This window comes from Prosopis cineraria, unplaced genomic scaffold (genome assembly GCF_029017545.1).
Source record: "Prosopis cineraria cultivar Desert tree isolate PC_DT_omini unplaced genomic scaffold, ASM2901754v1 PC12, whole genome shotgun sequence".
NCBI lineage: Eukaryota > Viridiplantae > Streptophyta > Magnoliopsida > Fabales > Fabaceae > Prosopis > Prosopis cineraria.
In genome coordinates this window covers 15,706,033-15,733,852 of record NW_026555343.1, presented here as the reverse complement: position 1 = coordinate 15,733,852, position 27,820 = coordinate 15,706,033, and the positions used below count along the sequence as shown (strand labels likewise).

The 27,820-nt window shown below is 31.4% G+C and overlaps 1 protein-coding gene across 2 annotated transcripts; it reads right to left on the bottom strand.

Moving 5' to 3' along the window:
- Nucleotides 1-9,539: 9,539 nt before the first annotated feature.
- LOC129288380 (mechanosensitive ion channel protein 10-like) lies at nucleotides 9,540-27,245 on the bottom strand. Of its 2 annotated transcripts, XM_054924916.1 has the most exons (6): nucleotides 25,894-27,245; nucleotides 21,485-21,608; nucleotides 18,987-19,037; nucleotides 12,739-13,032; nucleotides 10,672-10,874; nucleotides 9,540-9,925 (listed from the first exon to the last, which is right to left on the bottom strand). In XM_054924916.1, the coding sequence occupies exons 1-6, from the start codon at nucleotides 27,165-27,167 to the stop codon at nucleotides 9,643-9,645; spliced, it is 2,229 nt and encodes a 742-aa protein (XP_054780891.1). In that variant the 5' UTR covers nucleotides 27,168-27,245; the 3' UTR covers nucleotides 9,540-9,642. The 2 variants fall into 2 exon arrangements, with proteins under 2 accessions (XP_054780891.1, XP_054780892.1); XM_054924917.1 differs by lacking the exon at nucleotides 18,987-19,037 and having other exon boundaries at nucleotides 25,894-27,244.
- Nucleotides 27,246-27,820: the final 575 nt, after the last annotated feature.

Here is a 27,820-nt window from a genome sequence, read left to right as displayed (position 1 = left end):
AATTTATCTTCAAAATGACTAGAAACCTAAGAGAGTGGTTATAAACTCTTAATGAATACAAGATTAGAATCATATAGCTCAATGCCTCTTAGTTCCTTGGAGTAATTATAAGGAATTTATTGGAGATTTCAACAGCATTTTCAAAAGGAGCCAATAGGAGTTTTTTGAAATGAAATGTTGCTCACGTGATCGACAAGATCTTCAACATACATTTACTGCTTCATTACCAGAAGAACTCCAACTAGAGCTACACGGGGCTATTAATGCATTAAGAAGAGATATGTCACAAATCTCTCTTGGTGAAATTTATCAACTAGCTTTGTCTACCTTAGATAAACTTTATAAGCAACAAAGTTTCTTAAAGTCTATATTGAAAGGAAAGCCAAGACTTCAGTCAACCTATAAAAAGCCTTATCTAAAGACTAAATGTAAAGAAACTAATCTTTGCTCTTACAAAAAGTTTTTACCAATACAAGCGTAAACTGTTCAGACCAAAAAGGCAACGTTCTTTTAGATTCTTCAAATAGAGAACCTCAAAACCCATGAGATCATATAGATGTTTTATCTGTGGACAAAGAGGACATTTTGCAAAAAGATATCCTAACAAATCCAAAAAAGACATGAAGTTATTACAGTCCCTTGAGATTGTTACTCCTCTTGATGATGATAAAGATGTTGAATTAGTTATTGAAGAACAATCATAAAAGGATGAGAATACTTGCAATATGTTACCAATTTCTAATGATAGTTTAGATGATGAGCAAGTTTTCCATCAATATCCTCCCTTTCATGCTATTAGGCCTAGCCTAATTAAAAACCTTAACCTATCTCCTTTGAATCCAACACCCATAGGCCTTATAAACCTCAATCAGCTACCATATCTACCACAGTTACCACGACCCAATGTCAAAATCCAGATATTCCTTCCAAATATGATAAACATGTCTTTATTATAGCTTTCATGGATATTGGTTCTTGCAAAACTATTATGAAGCCCCTTATTCTCCCTCGAGAAGAGTGGGTCCCTCATAGTGAGTATGTTACAGCTGATGATAAACTCTTCAAAATAGATCTTATTATCAAAAGAAAGATTGGTGTAAGATTTTTCCCTGAAAACACTTATTAGATAAAAGTTCTTGGAAGCAATCTCCCTACCGAAGACATTCTTGTTAGATTTGATGTGTATAAAGAACCTAAAGACTTGCAAATACTCCCTAAGGGTATTCATTTTAAAAAATTTTTTAAAGAATACATTGACATCTCAAGCATTATGGAGATCCAATAAGCCCCTCTAGGATATGAAAAAATCAGGGATCAACTTCATGAATTTTGTTATAAAAGTCATATTCAATTTGAGCTTCCATCTCTTTTATGGAAAAACAAAGAGTTTTTTATCAAGCTCCCTTTTAAGAAAAATGAAGATGTCAACCTAACAAAAGCATTCCATCCTGGGATGAATGTAGAAGATCTTGCCTTGGTTAGAGAAGAATGTCCAGCCCTACTCAAATAAGGTCTCATTGAGCCTATAAAGTCAGATTAGGCTTGCCAAGCCTTTTATGTAGAAAAAAGATATGAAAGATAGAGGGGAAAAAAGAGGTTGGTGATTGATTATAAGCCTCTTAATGCCTTCTTTCAAGATGACAAATTTCCTCTACTCAAGATCAACACTTAGATGATATATTTGAAGCAAGCCAAGATATTTTCAAAGTTTGATCTTAAAGCAAGATTTTGGCAACTTGGAAGAAATCCTACAGACAGATGCAAGACGGCCTTCTGCATTCTAAATGGCCAATATTAATAGACAGTCATGCCCCTTGGACTAAAAATTGCCACATCACTATTTCAAAAGGCTATGATCAAAATCTTTGAGCCTATTATCCACAATACTCTTGTTTATATTGATAATATTTCATTATTTTTAGAAACTAAATAGTAGCATAAGGATCTTTTGGCTCAATTCTACAAAATTATCTAATAGTACAGGATTATGCTTTTTGCCTGGAAAGGATATGTTGGTATAGCCTAAATAGAATTTTCAGGTATGTTAATTCAAGATGGATAGTACCAGTCTAGTCCACACCTTACTGAGGAATTATTAAATTTTTCTAATGAAAACTTATCTAAAACTCAAGTACAATAGTTTTTGGGTATAGTTAATTACATTAAAGACTTTATTCCTCAAGTGTCTCATCACATAAGCCAGCTATCCAGACTTTTGAGGAAAAATCCACCTCTTTGGGATCCAAACCATACAAAAGCAAATTTGTCAACATTCTCCTCCATTTAGGATTCATGACAATGACAGTGTATCTTGCAAACTGATGCTAGTGATGATTTTTAGGGAGCTCTACTTCTTGAAGAAACATATGGGAAGAGACATTATTATGGTCATGCCAGCGAAGAATTCAAAGTCTCTGAAAAGCATTATCATATAGCATACAAATAAGTCCTAGCTGTGAAATGTGGCATTGAAAAATTTACTTTTTATCTCAGCACCTATCACTTTGTTGTAGAAATGGACAACACGTTATTTCCAAAAATCCTAGATCAAAATAGAAAGATCCTCCCTAAAGCACAACTCCTTTGATGGAAAGATTGATTTTCTGATTATAAATTAACAATTTATCACATAAAAGGAAATCACAACACCATTGCTGATTAGCTTACCTAACCTTAGAAAGAAAAAAAAATCAACCTCATTACTGTGCCAAAAAAGCCACCCCTCTTCATCCTAAACATAATGCCCAGTAACTTAGTTTCCCACTAAGACACAATCCAACCACTGTCCCAGAAGTCCAAAAGTTAGCTAGAAGAAGCCTGTTTTACTGGCTTCAAATTCTCCTACAGAAATTTCATATCCAACCTCATCTTGAATATTTTGATATTCAAGCTCCTTACCTTGCTATCCCCTTCATCAAAGGCCTTATTCCAAATGAACTCATATAGTATATTTGATCATTATCTTCTCTTTATATATGTGTTATAGTAGTTCTATGAACACCGTATTTTGTCCGGGCATTTTTTTAAATTTAATAAATAATCAAAAAATACAAAAATTGAAATTTAATCCCTTTTTAAGATTATATTTTCAAAAAATAATAATAATGATAATTTAACAAAATCAAAAAAAAAAAGAAAGGTTAAATCTTGAAAAAGAAAATCCCTCTTCAAATTATCCCAACCATTCAAGATATTAGGAGCTAATTTTTGAGAATCAACTTCTTTTGAATTTCTTCATTTAAATTTTGTTATCTTCTAAAAAAAATACATGCTTGCTTAATTCCAAATTAGATTTCTTTTGTCTTTTTTTTTTCTCTTCTAATTTTTTTTAAATTAATAAACAGGATTTTAAAAGAAAAAAAAGAGAGAGAGAAGAAAGGATTATAGATTTTTTTTCTCTTCAAATATATATATATATATATATATATAAACCAATGGGTTAAATCTTAACCCATTGGTTCCAAAATTTAGTGCTTAGAGTTAGAGGAAGACGAAGCCAGCCAAGAACAAGAAGGAAAGAAGTAGAGCAGCAACGTACGGCAATATCAGAGAAGACACAACAGAAACATGCAGAAAATAGAAACATGAGCGGAGAAACACAGCACACACACATGCAAAGAAAAGGAGTCAGAGATGCATGCAGAAAAAGAACACACACGTACACTTTCGGCTGGGCGCAGAAGAAGCAAAACAGAGCAGAAAAAAAACAGCAAGCAACCGAAACACGTATGCATATGCTTTCAGCTAGTAGGAGAAAAGAAACAGAACCAAGGACGCACGCACGCATGCAGGAGACGGCACAGCAGAGAAAGCAGATGGAACAGCATAGAAAAAGTGAGAAGAAATAGAGGCAGAAACATAGAAAAAATAGAGACGGAACAGCACAAAAAAAGAGAAGAGACAGAGGCAGAAACGAAGAAGAAGCAGAGCAGGAGAGTAATGATTCACCTTTTCCATTCTCTATATGAGGAGAAGCTGGGTAACCGAAGAGAGGAGGCTAGGAAAAATCGAAGAAAAATAGGGGCTGGGCCAAAAAAAAACTAGAGGAGACGGAGGGAAGAAAAACTGAAGGAGAGAGAGAGCACGTGGACGAGAAAACGAAAAACAGAGCATGAAGAAGGAGCAAAGAACCTAGACGATAGTAGAAAAGGAGAGGAAGAGAGGAGAGAAAAGGAGGGAGCACTGATTCAAAACTAAAAAAAGAAAGCCAGAAACGAGAAGCAGAGCACCGAGAAGAGGAGGAAGAAAAGAGCACGAGAAAAAAAAAATAGAGGAGAGACGAAAGAAAAAAAAAGAGACAGCAAAAACACGAGGGAGAGGCGAGTCCAAGGAAGAAAAGAGAGAGATGGAACGAAACTGGAAAGGAGAGAGGAGAATAAAAACAAAGCATAAAAGAGGGAGAGTGAGGGAGTGAGAGGACAGCGATGGAGTACTCTGATGTGAAGAAACAGAGCATACATGTGCACGTGGGTACTGAACGAGATTATCTTCTTCTTCTCCCTCAGTTACATGGGCTCGATTGCCAGCAATGCACAGGTTCTGATTCGATCCATCAGTTGGAGGAAGTGATATAGCTTTGAAGCACATCTTGAAGGAGCTTAAGGACTTGCAGAAAGATCCATCAACTTCATTCTGCACAGGTTTTAATACAAGTTTTTCATAACTTCATGCAGCCTTATATTATATCATTTCCTAATCTCAATGTATGCATAGCTTGTTATAAGGTACAGTGATGGATATATCACACTATAGATTTGATTTTGGCCGCCTATAATTAAAACTCAAACATACTTTTACAAATTAGATTCTGTTAAGCTAAAAATCTTGATTATATAATGAATGTGTTTTTGAACAACCCATATCATAAGAAAATTTTTTATCATAATAAAAAATTTAAATCCCCACAAAATGATCCTTTATCGTGGAAATCAATAAGATTTTGTGGATACGAGGATCAATCTTGTAGGCATTTATATGAGTTTCAAAGGCCCATTATTAAATTTTTTTATATAATAAATATTTAAATCTCACGTGAGATTTTAAGAATCTTCGTAGAGAATTAAATTAATCACATTATCGTGTGGGATAGTAAATCCTCGCAGATATTGTGATTCACAATTTATACGGTAAATAAATAAATGAGTTTTGTAAATAAAATAAAAAACATTTTTTATAATTTTAATTAATTAAATTAATGAATTTAAATTATAATTATATTTACCCATTATATCTTTTGGTCATCTGAGATTTTTGAAACTCCGTAGACCTTTAGGATAATCGTACTACCGTATGATTCAATAAGGCTTCGCAGGTATAACGATTAAGATTTCTATGTTTAAAAATATGCGTTATATAATTACGCATTAAAATATATTCAAAGCGAATATTATTTAATCCTTTTATCATGTGAGACCTTGTATCTCTGCAAATATTTAGGATAATCTCGTATCGTGTAAATTAATAAGGTTTCGCAGATATGAGAGTAAAACTTGTATGTTAATATGAGTTCAAAAGGCCTATCATTAAATTTAACTTTCTTTTTTATAACCTAAATTAATAATATATTTAAGTCTTATGTGAGATTTCAAAAATCTTCGTAGAGATTTAAATTAATCACATCATTGTGGGGATAATAAGTCCTCACAGATATAGTGATTATTAATTTCTATAATAAATAAATGTTTTTTTGTAAATAATCATGTAATACACAATTTAGAAAAATTAATTAATCAAATTAATGAATTTAAGTAGTAATCACATTTACCGATTATATCTTTTAGTTATGTGAGATTTTTGAATCTCCGCAAACTTCTAAGATAATTGTATTATCGTATGAGTCAATAAGACTCTGCAGATATAACGATTAAATTTTTAATATATATATATATATATATTATATAATTAATTAAATCAATTAATTAAATTTATTTCCTTTATCGTGAGAGATTTTAGAATCTCCGCAGATATTTAGGATAAATCATATTATCGTATAAGCCAATAAGGCTATATAGGTATGATGATTAAAATTCTTTAAAAACATATATACATTCTTAAGCAAACTATTATTAACACTTAAAAATAAATAAATTAAATTGCTAAATTCTTTTATCGTGTGAGGTTCCAGAATCTCTGCAGATACTTAGAATAATTGCATTACCGTATGAACTAATAAGGCTCTGCAGGTATAGCAGTTAAAATTCTCAATCATAAAACATTAAAAAAATAATGATTTTAAACCCTTTTCTTTCTTTTTTCCAAAAATTCAAAAATGGAGAAAATAATTAAAATTAAATCACCTTTTGCAATTTAAAACACACATATCAAAATTTTAAAAATTGTTTTATTTGCAAAATGGTGAATTATTTCTAATTAATTTCCCTTCACAAAGTATTTTCACCAACAAATTTTTAAGCCCGAACTACGTGGACTTTGATCCCCATCACAGGGTACGTAGGCCTCAGAGTTAGATTCTGAGTCAAGTCCGTCCTCCCAAATAAATAAACATTTCTCACCTAATTCTTATCATTTTTATATCAAACACATGAATATAAAAGGGATAATTAAAATAATTATAAAACCATATTAAAAAGGCACAACGAACTTCAGGTAACCGTTCTAACGAACGGGTGTTGTGGGGTGCCTAACACCTTCCCCACACTCAACCGACTCCCGAACCTATTCTCTGATTTCGTAGACCATCCTTATCCTCCATTAATCGGTTTCTCGAGATTTACCTCAAAATCTTAGTGCCAACTCCTCGTTCGATCCGGTTCCCGCCGCGAAGGCTAGGATCTCCGCTCGGGCGCCGTCCGCGTCGCATTTTTTCGGGTACGACAAGTTCCTTCCTTAGAAATATATCATTTCCTGTATGACTTAGCTGTTGAAGGTTCAACCCTATGAAAGCTCCTTGAATAGTTCTCACCTGTCCCTAAATAGTGCAAAGAACTCTCTAGAGTAGTCCAAAAAGAATTATTATAAGAGATCCCTCTACATGAACAAAAGGCCTATTAATTTTTCATCCTTCATCACCCTTATCACCTCAACAGTAAGGGAAGACTTTATGTGGCCAACCAAGTTTGCTTATGGAAGAACATCACTGACTGGACAACACATGAAAATTCCACTTTAATTAAATTAAAAGAATTCTTATGTGAAATGAATAATTATCCTATTCTAGATCCTTATCTTAAGTGCACCTCCCTCAGACTAATCCCTCACCAACCTATTCTACTAAGTAGTCCCCTTTTATCTATCAAATATCAATTCCTTGAATGACTCACAAGCCTTGCTATACAAATAAGATACTCTACTTGAATGGAATCCTATGATGGAGCATCATCATCCACACCTCTATCATTCCCACCAGACAACCGGGACCTATATCAAATAGAGACCTAAACTTACCAGCTATTTCCAGAGCTAAAGGACATATCAACTCCAGAACCTACTCAAGATATGTATCAAGATGCTTGGGAAGAAGAACAACTAAAATAGCTCAAATGAGACAACCTTGCCGTTAGAAGGCGTTGAAAGGAAGAAAAGACTTGGCTCAATCCGTCACATGACTAGGAATGCATCCACAAAAGCTTGCGCTAATCATAAAAGGAATCTGCTTTTAGTCATGTCCTCCTTTATCTGTCTTGTCTTAATATAATTTTGTCAAAAAGTCACTTTTGACTTTAGACAAAGCAGTTTGCTTTAGTCATGTTAGTTTGTTTTTACCCCTACTTTTACTTTTACCCTGTTAGGCATGTGATAAGTATTTGTTTGTTTGCAATCATGTATCGTTTGTTTTGACTCTTGGCTCCATCTCTATATAAGGGGCCTTCTACTTCTCTTGTAAGGCAGAACTTGTTTGGAAATAAAAATCCTTTATGTTTTCTCAATCATGCCTCTCTAAACTCTCACTATCTCTTGAAAGCTTGATTCCCTAATATCTTGTATATGTCACACTAAGATTCAAGTATGCTTTGCATTTGCTTCTTTGAGGAACCTATGCATTAGAAAGAATCTAACCTATGATCCATGTGTATGAGCTTATGTCACTACGCTTAAAGATCCGTGGGTTGAAGTGTCAAGAAGTTGAGGATCTTAAAATGGCTAGAGTTTGCCTGGGAGAGACGTTTAAGGGCCTTACTTGGATCAATATACCTTATAGCACTGAGACACAAGGATCTCTAGGATTGGGTGCACAACCTAACTTTTGGGAGAATGACAATTAGGTCCTAGAATCTTAAATTAATAATAGTTTGGTGTTCAACATATTTTAAAAAAAAAAACAGTTGAAGTCTCAATCCAAATAATTGCAAATTCAAAAATTTAAATTGCAAGTAAGTATTAATCAAGTTTCAAATGTAACTTTTAGATTGTAATAAGAATTTTTGTTTATAACCATTTAAATGGATATTTATAATTTATTTTTCAGAAAATTCTGTCAGGAATCTAACTATCATTAATTCAATTTTTTAGAATTTCACTGCCAGTTTCCCCAATTTTTTTCTTTAAATTATATGTATATATGTATGTATAAATTAGGGACTAAATTTGGCTATCAACAAAAAAATCATCCCAATTATGAAAGCAAATAGCTTTTTGTTATACTGTGCGAGCAACACAGCATTGTTTTCATCTTCAATTTGAAGAACATCTATTTCCATATAAAAAACATACTTCCTCCATTTAAAAATGTAAGGTATTTTTAACTAAATCTCACCTCCAATAAAGTTCTTACCTATTTTTAAACTAACCATATCTTTTTATATTTACCCTTATTAATTACCATATAATAAATATAAAGTCACCATCAATAGGGACACTTTTGAAAAAAAAAAAAAGATAATGAATACACTTTAAAAGACTAAAAATACCTTATATTTTTTAACATCCAGCTCTTCAAAAAATACTTTATATTTTTTAATGGAGGGAGTATTCTTTTTTATACAAGAAGCTATAAAAAAAAACAACATAGGCCGCAACTTTCTTTAAGAAATAACAGCTTTTAATATTTAAAAGTCAATTTCTTTTTTTTTTTTTTACTTTTGGTTTTTAAATTTTGGTTGTCCATAAGCACAGAATCTCAAGAAATGGATCTATTTAAATTAACGATATATTATATTAAATTATTTCTCATTTTATGTTATGAATATTTAAAAGATTATTTGGATATCCATATCTTTTGATTATTATTATTTTGTAAATTTTTATTTAATTTAATTGTAATATCTGTGCTTATAAATCGGGCAACCCAGATGTAGTCAACTCATCGAAATAAGAAATATCTTTTCTCTCATTCCCCCCTTCTAGTTTTAGTCTTCTCATTTCCTCTCAATCTCTATTTTTATAAGAGATTGCATATTTATAACAAAAAATGATCAATCCAAATTAATGCAATAATTAGAAATTAAAACGAAGACAAATTGAGAAGATCCAAATTCGTGCGATGCATTTGACCCTAAAAAGAATTATTTTGATATAGAACTATATTACAACAAAGTAATTATATATAGCAAAACCAAACTCAAGTACTCACACTTCTGCACTGTGTTTGAATATTCCAAAACCATATTATTGATATCATCGTTATAAATTCCCTTCTTGTGTGAGCATATGTATAATAACTCAGAAACATTTGCACATATATTATTAGTAAGATGAAAATGAGAAGCCTCCATTATTGTTGCTGCCAAGGTTAACCTGTGTGAGATGAACTTCTTGAGGAAGAAGACGATACTTAATGCCGAGGCTCTCGAAAATCCTCTTCAGTTCGAGCAAAAGCTCCGATCGCCGGCCGTTTCTCTCGGCAAAGTTTTGGTGGTTAATGGTGTGTTGAACGCAGAGAGCCATCTTCATCTTGTCCATGTTCTCTATCTCCTTCACTATCACTGAGTGTTTTGGATTCCAGTACTTCGGTTTGCTCTCAATGTACCTGCAATCACATAATTAAATTTTATGATCCTTAGCTCATATCTATACAGAGCCCGAGTAAAAAGGTTAAGTTTGATGGGCCACTTGTTTAAGATCATTTTTATAAATATTTAATTTTGAAAATTTGAAAATTTTTAGTATAACCAGGCTTATAATTAAACCTGACCCTATGAAAAGGAAATCGAGCACGGACGATCGATTTATGCCCTTTTTTATTGGCATAATTACATACAAATCTTACTCAATACAATTAATTAGTCTCAAGTTTATTGACAATTAAGTTAAGAAGAATGACAATACAAGTTATCAATAAACCTAGGAGTGCTTAATTGTGTTGAATGGAACTTTAGAGTAATTCTACCTTTTCCATTTTACCACTAAAAATAAAATATTTTTAATTTTTCAAATAAATAGAGAGTTTAAAATATGTTTATGTTTTCAAATTTGAATTTATATTACTTATTTTTAATTTTTAAAGATTATATTTTATATTTTAAAGAAAAATATGTAATATTATAATATAAAAATTATAAAAATGGAAAAAGGTCTCACCAACCTAGCACAATCCAATCAATAAAAGTTAGACTTAAAGAAATGATTAATTTTACAATAACCGGGCTTTTAGGTTTGAACCCACAAGGGCCAAGCCAACCCGTGAACCAGATCTATGTTTATATATATATATATATATATATATATCCATATGCTTGAGATAAATCTAATTAATTAAGAATGTAATGTGCTTACGCTTGAATGGCCTTCTTGAGGGCAGTGATATTGTCCAAAGAGGTAGAGGCGTCAATAGTGAATTCCACAGCGTCAGCCATGTCTGGGCTTCTTCTGAAATTGCTTATTGGTTTCGTCAGAAGAACTGAATTTGGATAATATATTTTCTCGCCGTCATATCTCAAGAACACTGTTGTCAATATGTTCATCTCTTCCACAATCATCTGCAAATTTAAACCACATTATTCACCTGTTTTCACATATAATTAAAAAAATAATAATATTTCTCTCGTATATAAATGTGCTATACTCATTATTATTCATGAATTATCACCATTGCCACTCTCTCTCTCTCTCTATATATATATTTGTGATTTATAATTCCTCCCATACTTATTATAAGGATTTATTAGAATTAATATAGATTAAGAAAATTAGTTAAACGTCACAAGTTCTTATAGTTTTCTAGAATTACACTTAATTAATCAAGTTAAATAGATCTTGTTCCCACCATGTTTTCACTGAAAAAAGAAGGGAGAAAACATTTTTTTTTAAATGAGTCATAATATATAACTATGTATTTCGTAAAATTTTACATATAGAGTCTTGTATTTGATCATAAAAAAGGGTTTCATAACTATGATCTGGAATGGCTGCAAGAAACGACAGCATTTTCTGTGATTATATGTCCACAGAGACTAGAATATCAGTCTTGTGTAGTAATAATAAAAACAAATAAAAGCAAAAGGTGATTAGCTTATTTGGTTTCTGTTCATATTTTTTATTTTTAAAAATTTTTTTGTAATACAGTTTTTAAAAATTAATTTTTTAAAACAAAACAAAATAAAAATTCATTTGTTATGTTAATTTAAAAATAATTTTATAATTAAAAAACAAAATGATAATAATGATTATTGACAGTTAATGATAGTGATTTATCATAGAAATTAGTCAAGATAACTATAATTTTTAATAATCAAATGCAGTATATTTTAAAAATAAAAAAATAAAATAAAAACAACTTAAAATTGTTTCTATTTTTTTGTTTTTAAAATAAAAAAATAAAATCAGTTTTAAAAACAATTAAATTAAAAACACTTATCCAAATAAGTTGTTAAATTTTGTTGTTTTGAAAAAAAAATTAAAAATAAAAAACAAACAGGCCCTATTTTTTAGACTCTATGTATTGCTGTATATAAAACACGCATGCCTAGTTTATATTGATGTTTGCTAAATAGATATAGATGAGAAAATACCATTCCAAGTCTCTATACTTTAATAATCAGGTATGGTTTTTAGTCGATGCAGCTTATTTTCACAGTTTCTCAGTCCTTCTATTTGGTCTGTGTAAAACATTAGTCCGTTTTTTTTTAATAAAATACTTCTAAGGACCATGAGTTGACCCAACCAATGTTAATTTTGTTGAGGTCCAACACCCTAATGCTTATTTGATGTATTTGTCTCTCACTTTTGCACGTAGCCATTTTAAGGATCTGGGATTTATTTTCTTATTTTTTAATCAAAATAATTTTTTTAATCAAAAAATTTTATAATTTTTTTAGGTCAACATGTTTTTCCTTGACAGCAAATGGGTTTAACAGTGATGTTAAATTCACCTAAGCAAAATTAACATCGTTTGAAATATGTCATGGTCCTTCTAAGTATAATTTGTAAAATATAGAGAATAACATTTTAGATGAAAAAAATAAAAGGAATGAAAAACCACGAAAATAAACCACATAAACTAAAAACAAAACACTATCAAAGTATAGTAGGAACTTGGAGGAGTATTTTCCTTATGCTATATTTGGATACATATAAACTTAGATTTGGGCCAAATCTCTCATGTGAACACTTAAAAATTTATGAATTTTGATTTTATTTAAATAAAAATTTTATTTCAATTTCATAATTTAAAAAACCCTTGTTATTTCAAATATGCACCCTTGTTATTTACACTACCCAACTAAAGAATTTTAAATACATGGATTTGAATCAAATCCAAATTTACCAATCCAATAACTACTTTATAGTATTATTAGGCAAAAGAAAAATATGGTTAATGATGTATAGTATAAGTACGCATACCTGAGTGTTCTCAATGACACAACGATCTCCGACATCGAAAGGGTGCATGAGGAAGACAAAGATGATGGATTCAAAGACAGTTTTGCACATATTTTGGAACACAAAACCTACGAGCAAGAGTTGAGAAGTGACGACGAAGATGACTTTGGTTGTGGCCAAACCCATCACCAAGAGGGACACCACAGAAATGATCACTACTACAATCGCACTCGCTAGTTTGTGTAGTTGACGAACCGCTGTCTTTGTATCGTTCAATGAATGAGCCAATGCTTTTCTCTCTACGTACGCTTGCACCTGCATGCATGCATGCATCATCATCCTCATTTTAATTATTCAGCACAACGTCTCAATTGAGTTCGAGTCCGTGTTAATATATAAAATATCTTTAGAAGAGCTACTTTCAATTAAACTCAACAATGCTTGAATTTAACCTCATCAGGAAATTATATATAAAAATATGTTAAAACATACTTTTAATTTTCTAACTTTATATAAAAATTTAATTTAATCTCTTAATTTTATAAAGTATGCGCATGTGTATGCACATGTGCACGATAGAATTTCTTACTAAAATGTATAAACAAGAACACACATATATATTTGTGTGTTTGATGTTTAATTTGACAAAAGTTCATTTGTCACAAGTCTATTTATATTTTGATATATTTTTCAAAGATCAGTTTAATAAATTAAAAATTCGTTTGAATAATATAAAAATGGAAAAATCACATTCAATGTTTTGTGAAAAAAATTACTCACAGATAATGACCAATAAAAAGTTATCATTTGAAAAATAACAAATTTATGTTTTTATTTTAACAACAATTCATTCTATATTTGTCCTTGTCTGTAAGTAACCGCCTTCATAGTTGTTTAGCTTGGAAGCAATTTTCCATATAAAAATCAATTGAAATTAACTTCAACTATTTGAAAAGTAAAAAGCTATTTAAAGATGTATTTGCCAAGTGGATTTTTAGTTGAATTTCAAACGGATTTTCATATAGCAGCACAGTAAATATGCAAACATTTGCACTTAGGTGGCATGCCATAATGACCTTCTGAATGTCGAAATCTCTATCCAAGCATACCATATGGTGAAAGGGTGTATACGTGTGTGCCTGTGTGATCATGCAAAAGTTTCCTTATTGTAATTAATATATAAAGTAAAATGCAATTACTTCTGTAACAGCACGACCTCACCACTGCCTTCCCAGAGTCTTTTGGCGGTGCTGAGACTCCTCCCCTCATGTGGCCTAATCCAGCATTCGGCACTAGTGGTACAGTGCCTTTTGAAACCTCTCCAAATTCGATCTTCCAACCTCTACCACCTTAACGAAGTTGAGGCTGAATCTGGTACCATTAATTCAATCCTCCAACCTCTACTACCTTAACGAAATTGAGGCTGAATCTGGTACCATTGAGTCAATAGGGAGGTTCCAAAAGACCCTCGTGAGGGTGGGGTGAGGAATAGCCACAGTATCACCTATGGTGAATGCTAGACTGGGCCCTGTGAGGGGAAGGGTCCCAGCACCGCCAAAAGATCTTAGGGAGGCAGTGGTAAGGCCGTGCTGTTACATAATGAAAGGAAGACAACTTTATGCCAAGTTGAGTAAATGTGAGTTTTGGCTTAATGAAGTGAAGTTTCTAGGGCATGTTGTTTCTGAGGAAGTTATTACAGTTGATCCTCACAAGGTTGATGCAGTATTGAAATGGAAACGACCGACCTCAGTATCAAAAATCAGAAGTTTCTTAGGGTTGGCCGGCTATTATAGGAGGTTTATTGAAGGGTTTTCTTAAATAGCATCGGCATTGACTAAATTGACCAGGAAAGACAAACCTTTTTTGTGGACCAAAGAGTGTGAAAAGGCTTCTATCACCTTGAGAAAGAAGTTGACGACTGCACCAGTCTTAACTATCCCTGATCCTAAACAATCATTTGATGTTTATACAGATGCATCGCTTAAGGGTCTTAGATGTGTTCTCATGCAAGATGGCAAAGTTGTAGCCTATGCATCGAGACAATTGAGGCCTCACGAAATAAACTACCCCACTCACGATCTAGAGCTAGCAGCTGTTGTCTTCGCTCTTAAGATCTAGAGACATTACCTCTCTGGTGCACGATTTGAAATGTTTAGCGATCATAAAAGTCTTAAATATTTGGTAGACCAGGAGCTGAATATGAGGCAAAGAAGATGGATGGAATTCTTAAAAGACAATGAGTTTGAACTGAAGTACCATCCGGCGAAGGCCAATGTAGTGACCGATGCCTTGAGCAGAAAGACCGTGCATGTAGCTTGTATGATGATTCATGAACAAAAATTATTAGAAGATTTCTCTAGTTTTTCACAAAATATCCCAGATTATGCTATGTTCAATTTGAATACTACGGTGCTTACAATCGAATTTTGGGATAAGTTGCGAGCAACTCAATTTGAAGACCCATACTTGTTAGAAGTTCAAAAGAACTTAGATGAGAAGATGACTGGCACAGATTTCACTTTTAATGATAGTGGTCTTGTAGTCTACAATGGGAGGGTTTGTGTTCCTGATGTGAAAGTGTTGAAGGACACAATTCTTGCTGAAGCTCATAGAAGCAAATTCACTATCCACCCCAAAGCAACCAAGATGTATCAAGACATGAAGCGGTACTGGTGGTGGTATGGTTTGAAGCATGATGTGACGAAATATGTGAACAAGTGTCTAACTTGTCAGAGGGTGAAAATAGAGCATCAGAGGCCTGGCGGTTTATTGCAGCCATTGAAAATTCCAACCTAGAAGTGGGAAAGTATTTCCATGGACTTTATTATGGGTTTGCCTAAAACACAGGCATGGTACGATGCAATATGGGTCATTGTTGATAAAATGACGAAGTCAGCCCATTTTCTACCTATCAGAAAAGGTTATACCATGGATAAATTCGCGGAACTGTATATCCACGAGATTGTGCGATTACATGCAGTGCCTAAGGATATGGTTTCAGATCATGATCCAAGGTTCACCTCGAACTTTTGGAAGGTGATGAATGATGCTATGGGTACTCAATTGAAGTTCAGTACGGCATATCATCCACAAACCGATGGTCAAACTGAAAGAACAAATCAAACTCTTGAAGATATGTTACGCGCATGTGCACTTGAGTGGACAGGTAGTTGGGACAAGCATTTACCGTTAGCGGAATTTGCCTACAACAACAGTTATCATTCAAGTATTCATATGACTAGGTAAGTGTTCTAAATATTTTTTTCTTAGTCGTTTTTCCCTTTAAGCTGCAGATTCTGAAATTTTAGAAAACCTAGGGTTTGAAAGAGGGATGAATTTATGTTGAATAAATATAGTTTTTAAGATTGTTAGTAGTGTAATAAATATTCTAAAGTATTATTTTGTTGATAGAATTAGAATTTGAGGCATTTGAGTTTATCCCTAGATCCCTATAGGTAGATTTTTAATTAAATCTGAAAATATAAATTGATTTATTGATATTTAGATGATTATTTGAGATGAGAAATAAATTATTATGGCTATAAAATAATGATTCTAGGCTTGAAATCAAGTTTGCAATTTTTGGGTATTTTTATGTGCAAATATTTGGAATAAAGAGAGAAATTTTCATATTAGAAAATTATTTGAATGAAATTATTGTGAAGGAGACTATTGAACCAAGTAGATAGGTTCAAATACATTAAATTAAATTTTAGAATTCAAGAGACTAAGACTAAATTCTTAAAAAAAATATATAAAAATATAATAAATACTTAGGTGTTAGAGTATGAGTGAAAATTGTGTTAATAATATTATTGACACATTGAGATATGATCAACTATAGATTAATTTTCTTTTGACACTATTCAAGCTTTGGAAAGCTTTGAAAGTGTTGTAACTTGAAGGGTAACCTTTAACCTCTCAAAGGTTGAGGTAATCGAGAGAAATCTATTTTATACATTTGTATCTTAATTAATTAATTATGTTAGTGAAATAAAAGAATATATATATATATATATATATAATTTGAAATAGTTGTTTGTAATGCATATGACTTTGTTGAGACTTTATGACTTGTGAGTAATGAGATTGATGGTTGATGATTATGTGTACACTCTTGGTTATAAGTTGTGAATTATGCACAGTGATGAATTGTATGAGCATGTTGAGTTTTATATGATGCTAATGTGGTTTTGTATGATAATTTAAAAATTGATGCAAGAGGCATGATTGAAATATGATAATTCCTGATGTTTGTTGAACAAGAAAGTTGATGAGCATATGGGATAATTTTGAATTATATATATGAGTTTTTGAAATACATTTTCTCATGAGCATGATCATATGACGGGAGTTCGCTTTAGTAAAGGAGTTAGCAATTATACAAATCCATATGATACTTGGCTATTAATCAATAATCCTAGGGGTTATAGCCGCTACTTACCTTGTAAGGTACTGTAGCATTGTTCCTATTAAGGGACTTAACCCTACTGGCTTACCTGGAGTTTTGGATAGAGCTAGTTTTGGGCATGACACCCCATAGTGTGTGATTTGGGAGAAACCGTGTTCATAAGTAAGGTAACCCTGGCCTGGTAGCCCCTCATGATATGATTAAGGCTTTGAGTAGTCTCACCACATGGACGATCCCTTCTGGTTGTTGGCCCACGGATTTCATGTCAGAGGAAATAAGGGGGATATAAGGAAAAGATTGATCATGCATATTATTATTATCATGCCATTTGAGTGATTGATGGCTATGTTAAGAATATGATTATAATTGTGGAAATGAGAATATGTACTAATTTTGTGAATAATGTATATATAGCAATTTGTACAAAGTTTGTACTTGACTTTCTTCTTGAGATTGTTCACATGAGTTAGATGCTAATGTGATTAACATGTTATTAATGTGATTATTTACATAGTCACTTTGATAAACTTATTAGCCACTTGCATGCATGATTAATTATCATGCATTTGTACAACTTAGATGTACCTTGGTTACTGAATGGTTGTACTCATCCCTCTCTTTTAACATATTAAATATATAATAGCATAGCCTCACCACTACCTTCCCAGGGTCTTTTAGCGGTGCTAGGATCCCTCCCCTCACGGGGCCTAGATCCAGCATTCGGCACTAGTGGTACAGTGCCTATTCCTCACCCCACCTTCACGGGAGTCTTTTGGAACCTCCCCAGATTCGATCCTCCAACCTCTACCACTTTAACAAAATTAAAGCTAAATCTGATACCATTGAGTCAACCTTTTATATAACAGCACGACCTCACCATTGCCTTCCTAGGGTCTTTTGGCTGTGCTAGGACCCCTCCCCTCACGGGGCCTAGTCCAGCATTCAAAAGACCCTGGGAAGGTAGTGGTAAAGGCTGTGCTATTACATAAAATGAAAGCGACCACGAAGATGTAAGCCCCGTTCTGTTACTCCACTTGGGACCATGTGAATGCCTGTGTTAGATCGGCCATGTTATTATTGGGCCAAATATTGTTGGGCTCCACACTCGTCTCAGCCCATCACCTATACGAGAAACCAACTTCTCTGGCTCCGAGGACGTCGTTTCCGACACTGCATCTCTGCAGATTGAACTCGAGGACTTTCTTGAATCCAATTTAGAGTCGACGACCCACTCACATCACTTCTGTAGGCCTTAAGCTAACAGCACGACCTCACCACTGCCTCCCCAGGGTCTTTTAGCGGAATTTGCCTACAACAACAATTATCATTCAAGTATTCATATGGCTCCATATGAGGCGTTGTATGGTAGAAAGTGTAGATCTCCACTTTGTTGGACCGAGTTGAGTGAAAGAAGCATTATAGGTCCAAACATTGTTGACCAAACCACTCAAAGGATTGAGACAATCCGACAAAAATTGTTGACTGCTCAGAGTCGGCAGAAGAGCTATGCAGATAAGCGGCGTAGACCTTTGACTTTTGAGGCAGGCGACCATGTGTTTTTGAAAGTATCACCAATGACAGGCATTGAGAGGTCAATAAAAGCTAAGAAATTAACTCCTAGATTCATAGGTCCTTTTCAAATCTTACAAAAAATTGAGACTTTGGCCTATCAAATTGCCTTGCCACCTCATTTGTCAAGAGTTCATGATGTATTTCATGTCTCTCAATTAAAAAAATATCAACCCGATCCATCTCATATAATAGAACCTGAAGAGGTTGAGCTAAGGGAAAACATGACCTATTAAGTGGAACCAGAAAGAATTGTGGATGTAAGGGAGAAGCAATTGAGAAATAAAACCATTTGCCTTGTGAAGGTAATCTGGAAAGGAATGGCCCCTGGTAATACAACCTGGAAAATTGAGGAGAAGATGAAACATTCTTATCCTCATTTGTTTGAGCAAGGTATGTTCCCTATGATTATTCAAATTTTGGGGACAAAATTCCTATTAAGAGATGAGAATTGTAACATCCCAATTTAAATTTTAATAGTTAATTTGGATTAATAGAAATTTTAAAAAAAATATTTAGAGGTAAGCAAATTAGTGGGAGATGATTATTAAATCTAACTTAAGATATAATTCTAAATTAAAATTTTAAAAAAATTAAAATTAATTAATTAATTAAAAAATATTAAATTATTATTATTATTATTATTAAAAGAAAAGGAAAAGGTATAAAAAAAACAAAAGAAAGAAGAAGAGAAGCTTTCGGCGTTCGTCCGCGTGTAATGATTACATATATATATTATGTAACAGCAGGGTCTCACCACTGCCTCTCTAGGGTCTTTTGGCGGTGTTGGGACCCTTTTCCTCACGAGGCTCAGTCCAGCATTCGGCACTGGTGGTACAGTGCCTATTCCTCACCTCACCTTCACGGGGGTCTTTTGGAACCTACCCATCCAGTGCCGAATGCTGGACTGAGCCCCGTGAGGGAAAGGGTTCCAACACCGCCAAAAGACCCTGGAGAGGCAGTGGTGAGACCCTGCTGTTACATAATATATATATGTAATCATTACACGCGGACGAACGCCGAAAGCTTCTCTTCTTCTTCTTTCTTTTGTTTTTTTATACCTTTTCCTTTTCTTTTAATAATAATAATAATAATTTAATATTTTTTAATTAATTAATTAATTTTAATTTTTTTAAAATTTTAATTTAGAATTATATCTTAAGTTAGATTTAATAATCATCTCCCACTAATTTGCTTACCTCTAAATATTTTTTTTAAATTTCTATTAATTCAAATTAACTATTAAAATTTAAATTGGGATTCCCTCTCATTTTACTAAAATGACATATATATTTTTTATTTCAAAACTTACACTTTAGTCCAATTATCAATACTATTAGGAATATTCTGTTAAATTTTGATTAAAAAAGGAATATTCTATTAAATATTTTAAAAATATTTTAATATTTTTATTTTTAATTTTGTTAAAGAACTTAAAATTATTAATTTTCCCCAATAATCTAATTACCTACTCTTTGTCCCCTCAATTAAAGGAACTTTAAATAATTAAGTATGAAAATATTAAAATAAGTAATTTTGAAATATTTTTTTCAAATTAATAAAATTAGAAAAAATATAGCTTTTGGTCCTTATACTTTGCTTTCATTTTGCTTTTAATCTCTATACTTTTTTTTGATACCTTAGGTCTATACACTTTTATTTTTCATTATTTTTGGTCCCTCTATGAACAAAGTATAGGGATCTTAGAAGGACCAAAAACATGAAAAATAAAAATGTAGGGACCAAAAATACTAAAAAAATACATAACTAAAAGCAAAACATGAGTAAAGTATAAAGACCAAAAGCTATGTTTTTCCTAAAATTTAAATAAAAATAAAAAAATAAATTATATTTACTATTTGTTATCATATAGTACATCCCTATGTTATTAAGTTTTTTGCATGCATGTTTGAAATATTATTTTAGACAAGTTATGCATTTATATTTTTTTAAGATTACTAAATAAATAAGCTTGAAAAACTAAAAAGTTTAAAACATAAATTAAATTTTTTTAAAATATAAGCATTAATTTGTTTAAATATCTTGAATGATTTTCAAATAACATCTTTATTCAAAGAGGGTATTTTGGTCCAATATATATGACTTAATGGTTAACTAATGGTTGTGTATATGAAAATAAAATTTTAAAAATAGAAGGGACAGGTTTGCATTTCTAAACTATTAATTCCAGCAGATGTTAATATATGTTTAAAAAATAAAAAGAATGTATTCATAATTAAAGAAAACTAGAAGGGAAGTCAATGCATTTTATTCATATATACATACAACATAGATAAAATTAATAGCAGTTAGGCTGAGTAGGAAAAACTTAATTAAGGTTTCAAGTTTGAGTTTTTGGCAATAAAAAATGTATGTATATATAGATATAGGGAGAGGTTCCACTGTTTGGATTAATAAAAGTTCTTATTGGGAGTATTAATTAGGGAGGTTAATTTTCAGAGAAATACCTAGATAGACAAAATGCACCACATCATTTATAATTTATCTAATAAAAACATGATATTTAAATAATATTAAATATAAATTGATTTTAATATTAATGATAGATGAGAAAAAAATGCAAGAAATCAAATGTATATTTTATTATAAAAATAAAATTAATTTAAAAAATATCACATAAAATTTTATTTAGATTATTTGAAACATTTTAATTGGATAAATAATAAATGAAGTGGTGCACCCAATCAACCTAAAAATTTTTCTAATTTTCATTGTGTTGGAGGGTGTATATATTAAGAAGCTAATTGTTAGTTAATTAAGGCTTACCACCCAATTTCGAAACGAGGACTTGGTAATTTTTCCAGTTTCCAGTGCTCCTCCAAATAAAGGAAAAATCATGTACACTTCGTCTCTCTTCAAGAATCTGAGTAAGTCTTCTTCTTCTATGTATCTGAAATATTTATAACCCAAAACATTAATCAATATAGGATTTCCTTCAAAAATTCATCACAAGAAGAAAGGTAGAAACGATTATATATATGTACATCTAAATCTATTTATATTTTGGTAAAATATAATTATTGGTCTTCCCTCTAGTTTTATTACGTTTTGTTGTCGATCCCTATATTTTTTTTTTAATGTTTTAAATCCTTTTATATTTTTTCATCTGAAACGTTGGTCGTCCCTCTATTTTTTAAACATGCCCATAGGGACAACGACGCCGCACAAACGTTATTAAATTAGGATATTTGATGCATAAGGTAAAAGGTTTGATCCACAGTGATTGAAAGTCACCTTTCAACAGTAACAGGACCTGTGGCCAAAAGTCCAAAACAGCCTTTGTAAGAAAGTAATCTTCCCTTTTGTTTTTACCTACTACTAATTCATATCACTAACTCATTATATTTTAAACATGCTAGCATTTTCATTATTAACATTGTTAGTTATGTATCAACTAATTTAACACTATTATTAGTGCCATATCATTGTCCCTCTATGCATATTTAAAAATAAAAGGACTAACATTATAAATAAGAAAAATTAGAGGGATGTGGAACATTGAAAAAAATATACAAGGATTAATTAAAAGCAAAACATGATAAAAATATAGGGATTCATAGTTATATTTTTCCTCATGTATAATATAAAAACTCTAACACAAGCCACACTATATAAGTCTAAACTATAAATACTACTGTTCAAGTCTAGCTAGATATGTTTAGTAATTACAAACGGGCTGATCAAGGACTTAACATTTAAGAGCAGCCCATGCCCAAAAAAGACAATTGAATTTATTTATTTATTTCTAACTTTGATGTGTGAATGAAGTCCATAGTAATGCTACTATTCATGTCTTATGAATAATTTAGCTTCCTAAATCATAGTAATCAATATGCATTTGGACAAAAGGGAAAAATCCAATCTTAATTTGTTTTAACCAACATCCCGATAATTTGAGGGCAACTTGACTCATAAAACAAAGTACCCTCAAATATTTCAGTTTTTAAAAATTTTGGAGTTAAGACTTTTTTTTATTTATAAATCTACACCGATAAAGAATTATGGATCTGTTCATGTCGGTGAGGTCATAGGGAATAATACTATTTTTTAAAAAAATATAATTAAGATTAAGATTGTTAACAATAATGAAATATTTTCAAAATATGTATTATAGAGTCAGTAATTTGAAGTTGCCAGACTAAACTTATAAAAAAAAAAAAAAAACGCACACACATATAAATAAACTCAGCCTTAATACCCATGGGCTTCCAACTTACTCAAGTTAGTCCAAATACCTAAATTATTATTTTTTTATTTTTTTTAAACTTCAATATTTAATTTAAAATTAATTGTTTTTGTTATTATAAAAATATAAAATATGCTTTTTAAAACTTTAGAAGACTCAATTTTTTAAAAAAGAAAATTTGAGAGTCTTAAAGTTAGAAAATCAAGATTAAATACATTCTAAATAATATTTTAAGATATTTTATCAATTAGAAATAATAAAAAATAAAAATATTAATTCTTTTAATTTTTTAAATGTAAAATAATGTGATCAAATATATAATTTTTATAATATAAAAAGTTAATTTTTTTTCGAGCATGTTAGCCTGAATTATCAATTTTAATATATTATTCTATTTTTTACTCAATAAATTAGACAGGGCATGATGAGAGTGCACTTTTACTAATTTATGAATACTATACTACTTTATGGATTCTCTTGCATTATTGTCACAATCAAATGAAACTGGTTGAATTATAAAAAAGAAAAATAAAAAATAAAAAAACAGAGCACAACGCAAAAAGGTAATCAATTGATTTTTTGAATTTTACAACTAAACTAAACTCTTCCACTATTTATAATTAATTTCTTTTTATATTTGTAGCCAAATACTTTTTAAGATATACGTTTGAATTATATATTCTTTAGTCTTATTATATGGCATTTCTAACTATTTTATGTGAATCAAGAAAGAATAATTGAGTCATTAACTTTGGCTTAAAATAAAATAAATTTTTAATTTTGCCCCTATTTAAGTAAAAAATTCTGAATTTGTATTACATTCTCTTCATAGTTAATGAATTTAAATAAAAATAATATTAAAAATATATAATTAACACCCCATCAACTGCCTTATATTAAATACAAACATTATTCTAGAATGCATCCTATAATAGGTACCAGAGGGGATATTGATCGCGCAATAACATTTTCTTTTATTTCTTGTTTTTCCATTAAAAAAACTTATTCTTTCTCTCTAAATTATTCATAAATTTATGGTTGCGCTAGTTTTTCTCCATAAATTCATAAAGTTATGGTGGTTCAGTATCATGTTTTCTCTATCCATGGTCTCCCACTCTTCCTGCGTCATTTTCCATATAAAACTATAACCATTGATATTTGGTACACATGACTCCATACCTAACATGGGTCTCACAAAAATATTGAAAGTAGCCAAATGAGAGTGAATTATTTTGTTCTTTTTATTACAAAAGCTGATGAAGAGACAATGACATGTCCACTTTGGGAGACACACTGAAGATGACAGCTTTAAAGATAAATAAAAGTAGACAACAGAAGACTGAAAGAAAGTAGGAAGCGTCCATAATGATATAGTCATACCAATAAAAGAGAGAAACTATTATAATAAAGACGCCCATAATAAAGTCCGGTTCGTCCTCAGTGCTGACATGTGCTCATCACCCACTAAAGATCTGAGTCATCTAAATTTTTAATCTGAATAATTCAAATTTTTTTTAATTTTAAATTTATTTTTAATTCTATATTTTATAAAAACAAAATTTATAAATTTTTTTGAATAAATAAATTCATTATTAATTTAGATGGTAGCAATTTAATCTGAGACTCTAATAATTTAATTTAATATTATAATTTTTATAAATTAATTATCTAAATATACTCTGAACAAAATAAATTTAATATTAAACACATCAATTATAATCAATGTGAATTTAATATTTTCGTTATTCATACCTAAGCGCTTCAGCACTACGTTCACATTCATTTGTATTGGAACCAATTTTATTACTTATCGTATACATGAGCATTGAAAGCTTATTATTATTATTTTTTTAGCCAGGAAAGCTTATTATATTTGAATAATTTAAATTTAATTTTTATGATCTAGATTTATAATTTTTTAACAGGTGTTTTTTAAATAAAAAATATTTTTTTTTGAAAACTATCTTTTTTAGATTTTGTATTCAATAAAATATTCTTTTGAAAAAATAAAAGTAAAAAATTGAAAATATAGACTATTCAAATTAGATATAAACAGTCTCAATATCCCTATGTATAATAAGCACTAAAACTGATTTTGATGTACATACATGTGTGTAAAACCATCTTAGTATATGTTATTATTACATCATATTCCAGCATTGTCATTACAATTTGGGATATCTCTTTTAATACAGTTTAAAAAAAAAAAGAATAACTTTAAATTTTTACACTTAAATTTTGCTATAAACTCATGCATTTTTTTATATTTTAGAATATCAAAAAATAAAAATACAGGAAACTAAAATATTAAAAAAAAGTTCATAAATCTATAGTAAAAATTGAGCAAAATATAAATACCTAAAGCTATGTTTTCCCTACAATTTTTTTGTTTCAAATTCTCACTTGTATTTGAAAAGAGAATCAAGTCCTTTTCATTTGATTAATTTTTCTAAATACTTTTGTTGATTTTTCATAGAAATTAAATAAAATTTGAATTTTAATCCTCTTACTTTACATAAAATTTTAATTTAATGTTCCACATTTTTAAAATATTTTTTATCCTCTAACATTAACATTATTAATTTCATTAATAGAAAAATACTTACACCGAAATTTTAAATGATAACAAAGAATTCTCAAATGATAATTTTCAATCCAGTCATCTTTATTTTTTAAAATTAAATTTAATATATAAATATTTAAGAATGTTATGCCATTAATAAAATTGTAATAATAACATGTCACTTAACGAAAGTAATAATGAGGTTAAAATCAGGGACCGAGAAAATATTTTATAAAATTAAAAGATTAAATTAAATTTTTTTAAAATTATACATAAAACCAAATGTTGTGTGCTACTTTTTCCTATCATTTAGGATATACTCTTATGTTTAATATTAATATTAATATTTTTTATGATGATGATGATAATAATAATAACAAAAACAGATATAGCTAATTAATGACATAGAAGGATGAACATACTTACTTGGCCCCATCCTTTGCAACATTCTTGAATATCCTCTGAGCACAAGTCCTAGCCTCCCACTCGCTGCTAATCTCAGACTCGGCGTTTGCAAAATCGTCCACCGTCCTCGAAATCGTCGACAGCCCCGACGACATGACGTAGCTCACCAGCCTCTTCACGCTCCACGCCGTCGCTCTCCCATCCATGCTCAGCCTCTTGAGCTTCTCAATGTCAATCCTCCTCGCCCCATCCCCGGCCTTCCTCGACTTCGACTTCAACGGCTGAGACTTCTCGTACCTTAGCCTCGCCGGCATCGACTTCGACGCCTGCAACTGCCTCCGCGCCGGCAGCTCCATCTCGTCCTCGTCCAACGGCGGCCCAGAGAGTGCTTCCAACACGTAGTGATGGAAAACACTCTCTTTCATTCTGTCAAAGAAAGCTGCGACGTGAAACGATGACGCTAGAACTTTAACTAGTACTATCTTTAGCAGCCATATGGTCGCGCCGACGAGGATGGCGATCAGAGCTCTGAAGAACTTCTTGAGGACTTTGTTTTTGTTATGAGCCTCCTGGAACATAATCGTCCACGCGATCAAAACTAGTGCCAACCACACGCAGTTCTGGAAACTCTTTCGAAGACCGTACACGAAGTAGAGTACTTTCTCTCTCAACATGAAGTTTCGTTCAATGAGAAACACGATGATCCGGACTACCCATTCGGAGACTAGACGGCCACAGAAGATTACCATCACCAGCAAGCACCATTTCCAGATCTCTAGGCCCCACTGAATCTTGTGCTTGAGAGATTTAATAGTAAGAGAACATATCAGGCAAGTCATGATGATGAGAAACAAAGTCCATTCCAGTAAAGCCCTCTTGTTGATCTTTCGCTTCCTCTTCTTCCTATACTTTCCGGTGGCTTCATCCGCGTCGTCACAGCCGTACTCGTCACCGTTTTCGAACCATTCGTCGTCATCGTCGTCGGTGGATGAGTAGTTAGTAGGGTTTTCTGGTTGCGAATTCAAGGGCTGTTGATCATCTGATTCAGGGATGGGATTGTACGCTGGTTTGGGTTGGGGGATGGGGTAGTTGATCTCTTCAAAACGTGACTTTGGTTTGGAAAAATTGAGACGTTTTAGTGTTCTGTTTCCGGGATGGGATTGAGAGAGAGTACTGGTAGGGTGTTCTTGAGAAGCATGATCTTGTTTAGGGTTTGGATGTTGCTGATGATTATCCATGTTGATGACGACTTGGTCACTGTTAGTTTTGGGGGTTTCGAGTTTGTGGAGCTCCATGAATGGAGTGATCTAGAGCTCAGTGATGATAGCTATAACATTGTGTTGTGTGTCAAGTGAAATGACAAGGCTTCGCTGTTAAAGAGATCGAGAAAGAGAGATAATCATGGCGGCCTTCCGCGCTAGATGACAAAATAAGGCTGGATGAGACTTTTAAAATTTTTATTTTTTAAAAAAATTAATGGCTTTTTAAAGCTGTTTTTCCCCCGATGTATCTTTGACAAATTTGAATAATTTTTGTCATAATGAAATGAGATAAAGACAATTATAAATTAAATTGAAATAATCTTACACGGTAAAAATTCAAATTAATTTGGGTGAAAAATGATAATACTCTAGATTTTTTAAAATACCGTGTGATAGAATTTTAAAAAAAATTTGATAGAGGAGTTAGAATGATAGAGATAAATTTTATCAAAAAAAAAAAAAAAGGAATGATAGAGATAAAGGAAGCAGTGGGATGACAGACTGAAAATGTGAAAAGTGGTATTATAAATAATGTCATCAATTTAAATTCTCGCTTCTCCATTATTTCATAGCTCATTATTTTCACTTCCTTATCAATTCATAATTTTATTTTTGAAGCTTTTATAGATATAAATCATGTTATAGGATGAAATCAAACAAATAATATAATATTTATTATATTTTAT

Bases quoted from the DNA above. Each gene is read 5' to 3' on its own strand.
- LOC129288380 (XM_054924916.1), bottom strand. From the start codon at position 27,167: ATGGAGCTCCACAAACTCGAAACCCCCAAAACTAACAGTGACCAAGTC. The intron at 13,033-18,986 runs GTTTTATTTCTC...GCATGCATGCAG, and splicing joins TTACCTTCACAAGGCAAATG to GTGCAAGCGTACGTAGAGAG. The intron at 10,875-12,738 runs GTATGCGTACTT...TTAAATTTGCAG, and splicing joins GTGTCATTGAGAACACTCAG to ATGATTGTGGAAGAGATGAA.